Source organism: Nematolebias whitei, chromosome 10 (assembly GCF_014905685.2).
Source record: "Nematolebias whitei isolate Nwh7 chromosome 10, NemWhi1, whole genome shotgun sequence".
In the NCBI taxonomy this organism is placed as follows: Eukaryota; Metazoa; Chordata; class Actinopteri; order Cyprinodontiformes; family Rivulidae; genus Nematolebias; species Nematolebias whitei.
In genome coordinates this window covers 4,732,420-4,748,771 of record NC_056507.1, presented here as the reverse complement: position 1 = coordinate 4,748,771, position 16,352 = coordinate 4,732,420, and the positions used below count along the sequence as shown (strand labels likewise).

At 42.1% G+C, this 16,352-nt stretch overlaps 1 protein-coding gene across 1 annotated transcript in view; it reads left to right on the top strand.

Moving 5' to 3' along the window:
* Positions 1-16,352, top strand: part of LOC119415918 (AP-3 complex subunit beta-2) — a 60,694-nt gene that overhangs the window by 37,178 nt on the left and 7,164 nt on the right. The window contains exons 9-21 of the mRNA XM_037683087.1: positions 2,106-2,160; positions 2,245-2,316; positions 2,406-2,468; positions 2,567-2,699; positions 4,092-4,201; positions 4,300-4,476; positions 4,659-4,845; positions 6,436-6,566; positions 12,607-12,645; positions 13,306-13,420; positions 14,731-14,893; positions 15,050-15,215; positions 15,323-15,398. Coding sequence (XP_037539015.1) covers positions 2,106-2,160; positions 2,245-2,316; positions 2,406-2,468; positions 2,567-2,699; positions 4,092-4,201; positions 4,300-4,476; positions 4,659-4,845; positions 6,436-6,566; positions 12,607-12,645; positions 13,306-13,420; positions 14,731-14,893; positions 15,050-15,215; positions 15,323-15,398 — 1,487 coding nt within the window. The remainder of the gene's footprint in view (positions 1-2,105; positions 2,161-2,244; positions 2,317-2,405; positions 2,469-2,566; positions 2,700-4,091; positions 4,202-4,299; positions 4,477-4,658; positions 4,846-6,435; positions 6,567-12,606; positions 12,646-13,305; positions 13,421-14,730; positions 14,894-15,049; positions 15,216-15,322; positions 15,399-16,352) is intronic.

Here is a 16,352-nt window from a genome sequence, read left to right as displayed (position 1 = left end):
TAAAGAGGTCACTTCCGGTTCCTCTGAGAACTTCCTGATTGGTTGAAACGAACCAACAGGGGTGTGGTCTTAGTGACGTAAGAGGGTCATTAAAAGTCAGAAAAACAGTGGGATGTTTTAAGAACAGACAGAAAGATGTTTTGAAGAAATGAGACTTTTTGGAGCCAGTTTTCCTTCTATCTGTCTGAAAAAGTTAAACATGACATTTCTTTCCAGTAAACATGTTTTTGATCGAAACTTGACTTCTGACCCACATCACGACTTGCTCATTTCAGACAGAGAATCAAAAATGCATCATTACTCTTGTAACAGACATTAACTTGATTTCTACTTTGAATGAGGATTAAAAATCATTTATACTGTTTCACAGTTGATTTAAAATGAGTAGTTCACTTCAACATTTAAAATGGTTTGAACTAAACACACTTTTGATTATCAAGATATTGTAAAATAGTAATGATAATAAAAAAGAGAGTGTTCTTTCAATTGATCAGTGCAGGATACAATTAGAAAGTCTCTGGATGAACTTAATTTGTGTTTCTGGACTCAAATCAATGAAATAACAGTTCCTGTCCCAGGAAGGCCCTCAGGGCCAGATTTTGACCTGAGGCTTAGTTCACTACACAGCTATGGAAGCACCCGGGGTGCAGTTAGGGATTGGGTGTCTTTACCGTACCCCAAAAAAATATTCACGATGTTTTAACTATTCCACATTTCATGTTACAACCACTTCAAAGTCTGTTACTGGGATCTTGTGTGACAGCCCAACACAAATTAGTGCATAATTGGGAAGTAAAAAAAAAAAAAAAAGATCCATGGTTGTCAAACTTTGTTTTGTAAAAAATGTGGCGTACACGCAGCTTTTTACTCTGATCCTCCTGAATCAACCCAGAGCAGCCAGCTGTCTTCAAAAGTGACCAAATTCATAACAACTGTCAACCTGTGTGTCATTTAAGTTCAGCATAAATTCATCTCATCGCAGAGGTTTGCTACATTAATTATCAAACAGCATCATGAAGACCAAGGAACACACCACACATGCATGTCAGCCATGGGCATTTTTTATAAAACTCCCAGAAAGTCATCAGTGGTCTACAACTGATCAACCTTTGGAGGTAACCTGATTCAAAATGGCTTCAAAATTGAATGTTTTCGTCTGTAATTTTGCAGGTTTTTATTGTTTTGAGAAGTTCCTGATTTTATTTCAGCGCTGTGTTTGTGCATGTTCTAGCAGCTCGATGGACGTTGCTTCTCTCATCAGGCGTTAGTCACCAACTCGTGACTTTTGACCAGTCAGTGATGGATTCTTGGAACGGATGTGAAATGTAACAAACAGCTTAGGAGGAGAAACGGAGTCGCCTTTAACTAGTTATTATTATTTTTATCAACGTCCTACCGATTTTATTTATCATCTGTAAAGAAATGTGCACGAACTCTTGAAAATACGGACCAGAGTGGGTTCCTGTTTACACTAGTTTTTTAAAGTTTCAGCTACAGGGTGATGCTGCATTTTAAGGGTTGGTTGGTAACCCTATAAAGACACGCATGTACATGTGTACACACGTGTATTCTGCTTATTTTACTGTAGTCCTGTTAAAAATAAAAGCCACAAGCTACTGAAAAAAACTTCACACAGAAGAAAAATTTAAAGTTTGTTGTGCGATATTATGCGTAATGCTTATTTAAAAGTAACTGCGGGGTGCTTAGAGGTTATTTCACGTCATGTTTCTATTTTAATACGTGGTTTTTAGCCCACAGGGAAATTCAACTGGCGGCCCGGGGGCCAAATCAGGCCTAAGGGGGAGCTCAGTTTGGCCCACCTATGAGTTCACTTTTAAATAAAACTAGATTTTAAACCATAAAACAAACTTAATGACAATAACTGCTGGAGGTCCGGCCACTGAGCTCTTGTCTTTCAGTAACTGTGGCCCCCCCGAGCCATTACTTGTTGGCCCTACAGCATCACTGGTGGTTTTCTGTTGCCTCCAGAACTTTAAATAACTGTGGTCCGAAATGAAAAACTCAGGTTGTCAGTGGGAACAGAGAAAACTGCTCCGTTTAATAAATCTGTTTAAATATAAATTAATATGTTTCTCTTCCATCAGTGAAGTCCAGTTTGTGGTTCTTCAGAACGTGGCAACGATGACGATTAAGAGACGGGTGAGCGGAGCTGGTTGGTCCCATTAGCATGCAGCTCGCTAAGCGCCGACAGATCTGCTGAGGTTTCCTGTCTCTGTGTTTTAGGGCATGTTTGAACCATACCTGAAGAGCTTCTACATCCGCTCCACAGACCCGACTCAGATCAAAGTTCTCAAGGTTTCTCTTGGCTCTGTTGCCTCGTAAAACCCAAAAGGTTTTTATTCTACAAGTTTGTGAAAATCTCATTTTCGTTGTCTTGTTTTCAGCTGGAGGTTCTCACCAACCTGGCCAACGAGACAAACATTTCCACCATTCTCCGAGAGTTTCAGGTATGGGACCAGGCCATTTGTACAGATTTATAAAGATGAACCCACCAGCAGTGGGTCCTGTATGTGTTGCCACACTGAGTCAGCCTTTCTCCTGACAGACGTACATTAAAAGCATGGATAAAGATTTTGTGGCTGCAACAATTCAAGCTATTGGCCGCTGTGCGACAAACATCGGTGAAGTGAGGGACACCTGTCTGAACGGTCTGGTGCAGCTACTTTCCAACCGAGATGGCAAGTTTCTTTTTTTGAAACACTTCTCAGGTTGAGCGAGGTTTTTACATGAAGTGAATTGTGCTATACAGTATAGTTTGATGGTTTATTCACGCTATAAACTATAACAGTGTGAAGGTTTACGAAGCATTCACACTGTTGTGATCCATTTGTCTTCCGTACGTTTTTCTGCATCTTTCTCGTTCCACAATTTTTGTTCTATTTCAACAAATCGTTATTTCAGAAACGTTCAGCTCTTTCAGGACAATCAGCTATGACTTTTGGTATTGCTGCAACTTTAGCTTTTTGAAATATTTAGCCTTTTCTGTCATTTTTATTCCTCAGAAAATGAAGTGAGCTCATTTTACATCCTTCAAATCTTTAGATCTGTTTTTTACTTTTACCTTTTACTGCGCCTTTCACATTTTGTTCTGCTTCAGCTTCTTTTAGATTCCTCGTGCAAATTTAAACTTTTTTCAGCTAATTTCAGCTAATTTCAGCTGTTTTTTCAGCGGTCTTGTGCTCCTTTCAGATTATTTTTTTTAATTACAACATTTTTGTGCTTCTAACTTCTTTCTGCAAATTTCAGCTTGTTATGCTCCGTTCAACTTGTTTCTGCAAGTTTCAGCTTTTTCTGCCATTTCAGCTACTATTTAGCAGTTTTTATTCTAATTAAGCTTTTTCAGCTAATTACACGTTTTTTGCACTACTTTCAACTTTTTTCTGCCTAATTCAGCAAAAATGTGCTCTTTTTACTTCCTTCTGGTAATTTAAGCTTCTTTCTGCCTTTTTAGCTGCTTTTAAGCTGTTGTTTGCTAATTTCAGCCTTTTTCAGTTAATTTCCACTTTTTAGTGCTCATTTCTGCTTCTTTAAGCTTATTGGACAAACGTGTTCCTTCTGATAATTTCAGCTTGTTATGCTCCTTTCAACTTATTTCTGCTAGTTTCAGCTTTTTCTGCTATTTCAGCTACTATTTAGTTGTTCAATGCTAATTTTTGCTTTTCAGCCAATTCCACTTTTTATTATTTTTCTTTTAGCTCATTTCAGCTCTTTCCGCTTTTTTCTGGTAGTTTAAGCTTCTTTCTGCCTTTTGGCTAATTTTTAACCTTTCTTTTTACTAATTTCATTTTTTTTAGCTAATTTCCTAAATTTTGTTCAAATTTTTACTCATTTAAGCTTATTCCACCAAATATGTGTTCTTTCTGCTTTCTTCTGCTAATTTAGGTTTGTTCTTCCATTTCAGCACGTTTTAGTTAATTTCAGCAAGTTCCTCTGTAATAAGCATTCACACTGCATTTTCAAAGGAAATGTAATTTCTCTAGTTTACTTTATAAAAGAGAAACATATATATATATATATATATATACATACACAGGTATATATATATTTGATCAAATGGTGTTTTTCTGCAGAGCTGGTGGTAGCCGAGTCGGTGGTCGTCATCAAGAAGCTGCTGCAGATGCAGCCAGAGAAGCACAGCGACATCATCAAGCACATGGCCAAACTAACAGACAACATCCAGGTGAGAGGCACAGGGACGCCATCAGTTGCTTTATTTAAAAATAAGATTTTGTTGCAAGAAAAGGTTTTAGTCCAACGCGTCTCTGCACGTGTTCGCAGGTGCCGATGGCGCGGGCCAGCATCTTGTGGCTGATTGGAGAATACTGCGAGCACGTGCCGAAGATTGCCCCAGATGTTCTCAGGAAGATGGCCAAGTCGTTCACCAGCGAAGAGGACATTGTTAAGTTGCAGATCATCAATTTGGCGGCCAAGCTGTATCTCACAAACTCCAAACAGGTTATTGAAGTTGCATTAATCTAACACGGTGCTAAGACAATTCAGAAACGCACAGAGGGAACGAAGAACCCATTTACACGTGACGGTAACGTGTGTCCTCTGTGCATTTTCAAGATTTCACATTTTATCACAAATAGTCTCGTCTCCAGTTATTTTCATTCTCCTCGTTCTCCTTCTTGCAGACTAAACTTCTGACGCAGTATGTCCTCAACTTGGCCAAATACGACCAGAACTACGACATTCGTGACCGCGCACGCTTCATTCGTCAGCTCATCGTGCCCATCGAGAAGAGTGGGGCCCTCAGCAAGTACGCTAAGAAACTGTTCCTCGCCCTCAAACCTGCGCCGGTTCTCGAGTCTCCATTCAAAGGTACTGGAGCCGGCCTTGATCACAACAAGGAGGAAGCTACACAGTCCTTTTGTATTATTTTAATATGGAACTAAAACAAATTATTGGAATTAAAGAAACAAACATAGAATGGCAGGTCGAGCTAGGCCACATCATATCGTTCACGATAATATCGGTTAAAAAAAAACTTGCCCTAGAACATAAATTATATCATGATATGTTAATTTCATGACGTAAATACATCGTCCCGCCACGCAGCGGTCAGCGGGTTACGCTCACGTGGGTCATGCAGCGATATTCAAATTGTAACGGTGAAGGCATGAACAGACACATCTGAGCTGAGCGCCGTCGCCACAGTTTTCGAGCCGGTCAGCGTGAGAGAAGACGTTGCTTTTAGCGTTCTAGCTAGTGCGCTGCTAACTTGGAGCTACGTCAGTGCAGGCGAGCGGGGCGGCGGGTGCGCGCTGTTCGGTTCGTAGACTGTGCTCTCGGTTCTGTTGAGACGGGGGGGCACCCCACTTGTATAACGGGAGGGGAACCACTGAATGCATCAACCACTGATTTATGGCCAAGTCTGACCGCGGAGCCGTACCTGAGTCCGACTGTGCACTAACAGAGACTGGGAACTGGGAACTGTGCAGCTCAAACCTCGAGACCAGCTGAGGATCCGGAAACTGGCTGATGGTTGTGATCAGCGGTCCGTTCAGGCAGCAGTTCATTTGTTTTCAGCATTTGTCACAAGTTTTGGAAGTTATATCATTTAAAAGCAACATATTTTTTCTTTCTGTTACATTCATGCAGATCTTAAGCTTCGTTTTATTTAGTTTATTTGGGAACTGCACCTGCACTTTAGTTTTTGTGGTGGATTATTTCTGATCTATATTTTGTGCAGACTTTTTCAATCTAAATAACATGAGGATCATTTTCATTTTTTTTCTTTTTTATACTTTGAGACTGAAACTTTACTAAATAAAGTAAAAAGTAGCAAAAAACAGCTAGATTCTAAAGCGAATGTAGAAAACTGAAATCAGGAACATGTCTGCATTGGTCCCTGCCAGGAGTCCAACAGATTCTTAAAGCCACTTAGAGAGGTCAAGGTCAAGAGCTTCAGATCTTTTTATAAGATATTGCAAAACAACATCTTAAGTTAATTTTGTCAAATGAATAACTGATTTCTGTTGTTGTTGTTGTATCACTAAATTTATCGTTATCATCGGAATGCTCTGAAATATCACGATATTATGTTTGAGCCATATCGCCCACCTCTAATGGCAGGTCCAGGTGTACTTTCTATAAGAAGAAAGACAAAAAACATGTTAAGATAGAAATAATTACAAATACAAACAGGTAGAGCAGAGCAGCAGACACGTGGTCAGTTCGTCCTCCAGCAGTCTAAGCCTATAGCAGCAGAACTAAGGGGGTGTGCCATGTGATCTACTCATCACCCCAACTCTAAGTTTAAGGTCACAAATCAAGGTCAAATATTTTACAAGGTCTTTGCTAGTCCAGGCTATTGCTATAGATTGTTGTGTAATAGTTAAACGGGCGTACAACGTGCCCGTGTGCCTCTGCGCTCTTGTTTCTAAGACTCATCACTTTGTGTTTCTGCAGATCGAGACCATTTCCAGTTGGGTTCTCTTTCTCACCTGCTTAATGCCAAGGCTGGTGGCTACCAGGAGCTGCCTGACTGGCCCGAAGCCGCCCCCGACCCCTCCGTGCGCAACGTGGAGGTGAAGGAGTCTGTGCGTGCAGTGGGAACAGTAACATACAGAGACACAGGGGCCCTCTGGTTCTCCGGGGGGCTGGAAAGATGGAGGGGAGTGAGGGTTGCTTCTTCCTCAGAGCAGTGCCTCAGAGGACTTGGATAGAGTCGCACAAGCTTCACTTCCACCTTAACACTAACTCCAATATAACATGGGCTCCTCTGTCACTGACCATCGTTCATTCACTCACCGCTTATTAACACGAACGGCTCATCAGCAGCACGCATCCGCTTTGGTTCTCATTACTGCCAAATGGAAGCTGCGTCAGCTCCTCAGAGGAGATTAAAAAACAAGCATGATGATGGAAACAGTCAGAAGCTGTGAGCTCCTCTCATCCTCTCTGCCGCACATGCTTCTGATGGGCAGCAGCTCACTCGCCCCATCAGCATCATTCCTCACATCTGTCTGAGCCAACAGCACACGAGAAAAGAGGAGGAAGCCCTCAGTGACAGGGGACTGCCTACAAAGGCAGCCACCTGAAGAGTCTTGCTCTTTTAGCAACTTTAATGCTGCCTGAACCGCAGCGTGTCCCCACAAAATGTGACCAGCTCAGCACCCTGTACTTTTATTGGTGTTTCAAGTTACCATGACGACGTAATCCGCAAAGACGCCGTTTTTCATAGGAAATTGACCATAACTCATTCAATCTTAGAGACAATGAGCTGAAATTTAGAATGTTGGTAGCTGAGAGCGAGTTGCTATACATTCCTAACTCAAACCAAAATTCAAGATGGCCGCCTTAGTCAAAAGTGAAACACACGATAACTCAGCTATTTTAAAAGGTATTGATCTGAAATTTGGTGTGTTAGTGCCTGACAGCGATGCACAACACATTCTGACCTAGAGAAAGCCTTTCCTGCGAAAATGCAGTGTGAATTCTTATCGCTCAAAAACTTCCTGAAAAACAGCTGAAATTAGCTAAAAACATGCTGAAATGTAGCTGAAATGGAAGAACAAGCCTAAGTTAGCAGAGGGAAGCAGAAAAAACACATATTTGCTGAATTATGTTTAAATACTGGTAAGCAGAAATTACGGTAGAACAAAAACTGGAAAATTGGCTAAAAAAGCTGAAATTAGAAAAAATAAATAGCTGAAAAGTAGCTGAAAGGGCAGAAAGAAGCTTAAGCTACCAGAAGGAAGTGGAAGGAGATTAAATGAGCTCAAATAATGTGGAATTAGCTGAGAAAGCTCAATTTAGCACAAAACCGCTAAAAAGTAGCTGATATAGAAGAAAAAGCTGAAAGGAGCAGAAAGAAGTTAATCAGGCAGTAGCAACAATTACCATGAAAAACATGAATTTATCTGAAAACAGCTAAAATTAGTTAAAAAATGCTAAAATAAAGTAGCTGAAAAGCTAGAACAAGCTTAAATTAGTAGAAGAAAGCAGAAAGAACACATTTGCTGAATAAGCAGAAATGAGCACAAAAAGGTGGAAATTATCTGAAAAAAGCTCAAATTAACAAAAAACAACTGAAGTAGCTAAAAAAGCAGAAAAAACTTTAATTACCTGTAGGAAGTGGAGAGAGCAAGTTTTTGCTGAACTAGGCTGAAAAAAGTTGAAATGAGTGCAAAAAATGTAAAAGTAGCTGAAAAAGCTCAAATTAGCATAAACGGCTAAATAGTAGCTGAAAAACTGAAACTAGCAGAAAGGAGCTAAAAGGAGCACAACAATCTAAAATTAATAGAAAGAAGTTAGCTGAAAGAAGCAGAAATGAGCACAAAATGTGCAAGTTATCTAAAAACAACTGAAATTTGCTAAAAAAAAATAAAAAAAAAAAGGCTAAAAAAACCTCTAAAAAAACAAGCTTAAATTAGCAGAAGATAGCAAAAAAAATTGCCCAATTAGACTGAAAGAAGAAGAAATGAGCACAGAAATGTGTGCATAATCTGAAAACAGCTGAAATTAGCAAAGAAACAGCCAAAAAGTAGCTAAAAAGGCAAAAAGAAGCTGAAATTACTAAAAGGAAGTAGAGAGAGCACATTTTAGCTGAATTGGGCTGAATCCAAATCAAAAATTCAAGATGGCTTCCATAGCTTAAAATAAAACATGACTTTAACTCGTTGATTTTTTCCATATTGAGATGAAATGTGGTTTGGTGGTAGCTGAGAGAGAACTCCAACACAAAGTACTGTCAAATTAAATTTTTAAAAATGGCCGCCTCATGGAGTCCCCGTCAAAGTTTCTCCAGGAACTTTCTAGTTATGATCACAACAGTTGATCCAGAGCGTCTGTTCTCACAATAAATCGTTTCCTGGTCATTTTTTCTGAACAGAAACAGTTGAAGTCTTAAAGCACTCCCATATAAACCAGTTGCACAGCCTTTCAACCTCCCTCCTCTTTTCTCCGTCCCGTCCGGTCTGTGTGCCGTCGGTGCAGCGCTGTGTTCTGAGCAGACGTGAAATCAAACCGGAGCGTCGCAGCTCCTGATTTAAGCGTCAGCGCCGACCTCCAGTTTGATTTTTGTTGTCACACGTGTTCGTTTGTGTTGTATTAATCAAACGGTGGAAAGTCACGTTTCTTCATTTTTAACTTGTCCTTTTTCTTCCAGTCCAGTTTGTTTATAAAGCGTTAACAAACACCATCTCAGGGCACTGATCAATAACGTTCACATACTTTATAAAATGACCATTAAAGATCTGCGTAACGAAACCAGCAGACTGTGAACCAACGTAGCGCGCTGGTTACAAGATGAAGCCACGAATCACTTCCGCCTGCCTGGTGCCACAAAGATTTAGTTCATTACAGGTCATTTTTCTCCATAAGTCAAAGAGTTATATAAAAATACTGTTTTAATGTGATTTTTTTTTCTTATAGTGAAGATAAATGACAGATTTTGTTCACTTCCCACACAGAAGGTAGAAGCGCAGCTGTGATCAGACGGCCTTATCAGAACCTCCCTGCTGGACGTAGACGTCAGTCCAATTGATTTTCTGACAGCGCACATCATTACTGAGGCTACGTCTGCAGAAATGTCCCCCCCCTCCAGTTTTGGCCTGACGTGGATTAAACCCCGTCATTGTTTGAATCACGAGAAGGTCGTGCAGCTGACAGTTCACAGATCAGCACACGTTCTTCTCTACACCCAAATTATTTCACCTACCGTCTGCCTGAAATGTTCACCAGCATTTGAACAATTTCTCATTCAAATGAATAAAATATTGACACATATACAACACATTCAGTTTTTATGTTATCTTATGTAGATTAGGAAAGATAAGTCAAATAAATTCAATTCAAAAATACTTTATTAATCCCGGAGGGAAATTAAATAAATAATAGACACCAAATTATACCAATGAAAAATGTATTTCTTTAACTAGTCCTGCACTGGCAATGCTACAAACAGAAGTTTATACATAGTCTATCATCAATAAATAGTTAAAAAGCAATAATATAAACGACCAGAATGAGAACTGTGTTCTAAATTTGTCCCACTTTTTGGTTATTAATCGAGTAAAGTTTTAGTAAAAAGCCCCAAATTTGACTCTTTGAATATGAGTTAGGCTCTTTATCATTTAAAAAAACATCAATCATTTTGCAGCCAGTTTTGATGTTTTGCATCATCTATGCAGTATTAAAATCTAAAATATAATTGAGTCATGCTTTTAAAATGATTTGCAATGAACAAACATTTTTAACTTAAGAAGTTGTAAAAAATAAATAAAAGCACGCGTGGTCCTTGAAGCAGCTCCTGGTTCTGTCACCGGGTCATCATGAAAGTGAGCGTCTTGCTGTAACTGTTAATACTGGTCCGGGGGGGGGGGGGGGGGTCGTGTAACTTCTGAAGCCTTGACTCTGACAGCCTCCTCTCTCCTCCTGCACGGATCACCTCCACAGACCGAGGAGGTCATAAACACCGGAGAAGGGAGGATCGGCCTGCTGGGAGACTGGCGAGAGGTGCCGGCTGAGTCTGGGCGTGCAGTGGTGTTTATTTTGATGACTGCTTCCTGTTCGCTTCACATTTTGCTCTCTCTCTGTCTCTGATGGTGTTGATGACATCAGATACCTTCTTACTCACCTCTACTTTTAGCTAATTGTGTGTCAGAGAGCTCTGAAATGTTAAATACAGGCAACACCTCACTGTTCCTCTCATAAGGCACAGCACGGCTAAATGAGTTTTTATACCGTGGTTTGTTTCAGGGAAGGAGGCTGAAGCCTGTCAGACGTGCAGCTGCAGCTTCACGCACGCTTCATACGCCACTAGCGCTGTTTTAAAAAGATTCGTAGTGCTGACCTTCTATCGGGACTTGTTTTTAGCATTGTCTACAGGAAACATTTTTCTGCTGCTCATCTGACAGTTTAAATCCAAACCATCTCCGAAAGAACAGCCATTGTTTTTCTTTTTGTACAGCAGCAGTTTCTTCATGTATCTCCCCTGTTTATTTATTTATTTACTTATTTATTTGTTAATCTTTATTTAACCAGACAAATCCCATTGAGATCTTTTGCAAGGGAGGCCTGGGCCTGAAGGCAGACTAACATGCATGTTTTAGGTCTGTGGGAGGAAACCGGAGTACCCGGAGAAAACCCACGCAAGAACGAGAAGAACATGCAAACTCCACACGGAGAGAACCCAGGTCCAACCGGGGATTGAACCCTTGACCTTCTTGCTGTGAGGCAGCAGTGCTAACCACTGAGCCATCGTGTTGTTTACTGCTTACTTGTGCTAAATGTCTCCCACCCACCTCCTGGAGAAGCAGGAAGCGGTGGGGAGCGTGTGGTTGAGGGGCTATTGTTTATATCGACATAGTCTTTTATCGCAAAAAAATTATATAGATGTTTTTAAAATATCAAGATATCGCCCAGCTCTACCCAGATACAAGAGAACAGATACCAAGACTCCAAATATATTTACAGTGTTTATTTACAAAGTGATAAATCATCAGTTGTGCCAGGGAGGGAGCTGGAACCCTGAAGAGCAAAGAGAAATGGACTGTGAGCAGGGGTGATAATGTTGCTGCTGCTTTTCCTTACAGTAGGTAGGAGTAGGAGTCAGAGGTGGAGAGATGACCCGGTGGTTCCAGGCCAAGAAGGAGAACATCCGAGCAATGGCAGGCAGTGGTAGGAAGGCGTGGAGGCAGCTGAGGAGGCACAGGAGAGCTTGAGGTCCACAGAGGAGAATCCAGGGGACAGGAGGACATCAGGGGTTCGTCTGGAAACACGACAAATACAAAGTCAGTTAATCTTTAGTTAAACTTCACGAGTAAAAGGCCAGAACACAACTACCATTGGCAGGTAATGCTCCAGCGCTGACTGCATGTCCTCTGCAGCCTTCGATGCTCCTCTCGCTCATCGAGCCGACGACCCTCAGGTGCTGCTGGTCGATGCTCAGATGTGGCTGCAGGGAGCTGATGGAGCAGAACTCCCGCAGCGTTAGGCCCAAACTTTGTGCACAGTCTGACGCCAGAGGACAGGAAGCTCCGTTAGAAGGTTCAGCTGTGTTCTGCTTCGTGAGACTGGAGCTAAGTTTATTGAGGGATGGAAAACATAAAGTCCACGTGACACAAAGCAGTCCAACAAACCTGAAATGTTCTCAGCTGACCGTCCTGGTTTTCTTCTTCTGCACCTGGAGTTTGTGGCGTGACTCTGACGTGTGTGACGTTGTGTGACGTTGTGTGACGTTGTGTGACGTTGTGTGACGTTGTGTGACGTTGTGTGTCGTACTTTCACTCAGGTTGTCATTTCCTCCTCTTCATCCCTGCTCAGTCTTTGTTGCTGAAGATGTTCACAACAAAACGCCCTTGTTCAATATTATTTGTTGACGTTTGATGTTTAGGATGTAAAGTTATATTGGAGTGCTTGATTAGACACGTTAGCATTAACTGGGTGTGCTCTATTAACATTTGGGGTTGAACTTTTGTCTCTGTTGTCCAATCTGCTCACACGTTTTTATTTATTTGTTTATTGTTTCCAGACTCTGAAACCTTTCTATGTCTGTTTACAACTTGTCTGAAAGTGTCTCCTTCCTTCCTTTTTTAACTCATCTGCATCCCGCTCTTACTTTTCTACGTCTGCCAGGTTTTTACGCTGCTCGAAAGAGTCACAACGTTAACGAGTGTGAGTCCGTTAGCGGCGAAGAGCCACACGTCCTTGAGCCTCAACCCACACAGCCGCTAAAACCCCTCAGTGCTTTTTAACACCCGGCCTTATAGTTGCTGTTTTTTTGTGCTTAGCTGAGCCACCTGAAACAACCCTCTTCCTCTGTCGTGACCATTGAAGAAGTGATTCTTTGAGCAGGAGAGGAGGCGCGCAGACGCTGCAGCACCGAGCGTGAGCTTTAAATGGTGTGGGGAGATGTCCACACTCATTACCGGACGGTTCTGGTTAATGAGTCTGGTCCCAAAAAGAGCAGATTGCCTCGTGAGTAAAGTGTGGGAGGAAAGTCGCTCCTTCTCAAAGACATCACTTCTCTTAATGGATATGCTCCCTGTATTAAAAGAAAACCATTTCTGCAAAGGGTCATGAAGGCAACACCTGGTGCTCGTCTTTTTTCTGTGATCTCCGTACAATCGTTGGCGTCTGAAGTGATGTTTCTTTCTTCTTCTCTCACCGGGAGATCTAAAAGCATATCAGCAGCAGCTGTGGATGGCTTCAATTGGCTGCATCACGCCCAGGCAGAGACATTCATGGCCACGCTCCTGTGATCCGCCCACGTTTACGCTGCTCGCCGAGAGCGCCGAGACAGATCTGATGGTTTCAACCGTTTCCTTTCATCAGGTGCCTGAATGGACCAAATGCAGCAGTCGCGAGAAGAGGAAGGAGAAGAAAGCGGAGAAGCCGTTCTACTCGGACTCAGAGGGAGAATCGGGGCCGACGGAGTCTGCTGACAGCGGTAACCTGGGACCGCGGCACCATGACCTCCCTTACTTTAACTGAAGTCCACAAAAGATGCGGTTGTGTGAGAATGTGATTTTTTTTTTTTGTGATTTTATTTGAGTCGTGTGGATGGGGAAAAAATTACACAAAAATTATTCAACACAAGTATTGTTTTAGTTTAGTATTTTGTTGAGACAAAGAAACAAATTCATAAAATTTAACAGTTCCTTTAACAGCTGTACGGTGAAATTAACCACGTTTTAAAATTAATTCTTAGTAATTCATTATGTTTGGAGAACAGACGAATCTGTTTCAACTGAAACTGAGGCCAAATCTAAACTCTGAATAATTTTATCCAAGTGATTCTAACAAAAACACTGAGATACCTGCGTGCATCAGTTTCTCGAGAGAGCGTCCACGTTATTGACGTATCGAGATACAAAGAAAGAACATCATGAAGAACTTTAAAAAGAAAGAGTCCTTAAAGACCATCTGTTGATCCCAGTAATCAAAATAACAAACAGTCTTCATCTATCTTTAATTTGGCCTTTTCTGACAGGTATGTTTGCAGAAGATACCCTTTTAATTCTCCTGTTTTTAATTGCCTTCACCATTCTTCACTGCCGTTTCACTTGGAAATCCCTTCGTATAACGCTTGACACCACGGTGAAGCTTGGGTTTTAAACATACGGCTGAAATTCCCAATGACGTTATTCTAGACCAGTTTTCAAACCAGCACTCTTAATTAAAACTAAGGGGAGTGGTGGCGCAGAGGTTAGAGAAGGTGAGCCTGTGATCGGAAGGTCACTGGTTCAACTCCCTGAACCAACAACATCAAAAGTTGGATGAGAAAAGTGAACCATCCACACCTGCCTCCACCCTCATTTGCCCCACTCTGGGCCCTAAAGCAAGACCCTTAACCTCCACCACCTGCTCCCCCCGGGCGCCCTAGATGCAGCTCTCTGCTCCACACAGAGGCTGTGGTAGCTCGGTGGTCTGTGGTTGCGTCAGGAAGGACATCCGGCGTAAAAACAATCACCAAGTCTTTGTTTGAGCTGGTTCGCTGTGGCGAGCCCTGAAGGGAGCAGCTGAAAGAAACCTCCATTCAAACACGTTAGTGATTATTTTGTGGAACATTTCGTAAAATGTGTCTGAAGACAGAAACGATTAAACCCCTAAAGGATCTGACGATGAGACGGTTTCAAGTCGCTTGCTCTCCATTACATTCCTCTGATTTGAATCAGGAGTAGCTGCGATCATCATTGGAGTTTTTCAACAACCGTCTTATATCGCTCTCCTTCTGACCCACGTTCACTCCCTCCGTAGAGTCGGACTCGGCGAGCGCCTCGGACAGCGGCAGCGAGGACAGCGGGTCGGGTTCGGAGAGCGAGAGCGAGGAAGACTCTGAATATGAGGACGAGGAGGAAGAGAAGGAGGAAAAGAAAACCAAAAAGAAAGAACTGAAGAAGCCAAAGCCAGAAACTGAAAGGTGTTGAATCCATTTTTGTAGTTTTTAATCTGTTTTAAGAAGTTCTTTCTGTGTGGCTGTAGTTTTAAGTCTGAAACTGTTATCACTTCCTGTCTATTCATCATGTAACAAACTGCTAAAGCTAAGCTGGAACTGATCTTTGCTTTCATTTTTCAGTGAACAGAGCAGCGAAGAAGAAGCCAGGAAGCCAGAGAAGAAGAGTAAACAACGAAAGAGCGACTCCGAGTCTGAATCTGTGGAGGATGAGGAGAGTGAGTCTGAGAGCAGTCAGTCAGAGTCGGAGGACTCGGAGTCTGAAGTGGAGCTCAAAAAGAAAAAGAAGGTACACATTGAACGCGCTGTTCATAAAAATCAGACCTTCGTTTGAGTTCATGGCTTCACCAAGTGGCCCAGCTTCATGGAGATGCTGAAAGCTGAATGTCCTTCCAGGCAGCTGAGTCCAAACCTCCGTCCAAACCCGTCAAGAAGGAGAAGAAAGAAATGTCTCTGCTTGACCTGGATGATTGTGAGTTTTTATATCCCTGCTACAGTTTTTTCTTCAAAGAAAGCAGACGTTGTGGAATAAAGCGCAATAATTAAACTAGAAAAACACAACAAGTGTGCATGAAAAGCACGTTTTTGTGTCGAAGCTGCTCATGAGCGTGCCTCGTCAGAAAGATTGGACATGCTGAATCTTCAGTGTAACGCTGTGACGTGCTGTTAGTTGAGAGCTTTTCATACAGTAAGAAGTTTTAGGAAGCGCCAAAGCTGAAACACGTGATACCGCTGGTTAGCTGCTGACGGGTTGAACGGTTTGTCTGGCGTAAAGCAGGGGTGCCCAAACTTTTTCTCTGAAAGGGCCAAATTTAAAATCTATCAGAGGGCTGCGGGCCAAATGTACTAATATAATACAGGAAATGCAAATAATTATTTAAGTAAAGTCCATTTCTTTATTCTGCAGTTATTTAACCTTTCATTCTGTATAAAGAACATTACAGAACAGGCTGCATTGGTGGTGGTGGTGGGGGGTCCTCCCCCAGAGAATTTTGAATAAAGTAAATGCCATTTCCTGCATTTTGGTGTATTTTACAAAGGTTTATTACAGTAAATTAACAAGAAACAAAACAAAACTCTGTTATTATTGAAATCTCTGACTGCAAAGCCTTAATGCAACACAGCTGCAGCTCTGCAGGTAAGACACGTTCACTTCAGGACCAAGTGAGGTCGCTGACTGGTCTGTCGCTGACTGGTCTGTCGCTGACTGGTCTGTCGCTGACTGGTCTGTCGCTCACTGGTCGGTCGCTCACCGGTCGGTCGCTGACTGGTCGGTCGCTGACTGGTCAGTCGCTCACTGGTCGGTCGCTGACTGGTCGGTCGCTGACTGGTCGGTCGCTGACTGGTCGGTCGCTGACTGGTCAGTCGCTCACCGGTCGGTCGCTGACTGGTCGGTCGCTGACTGGTCAGTCGCTGACTGGTCGGT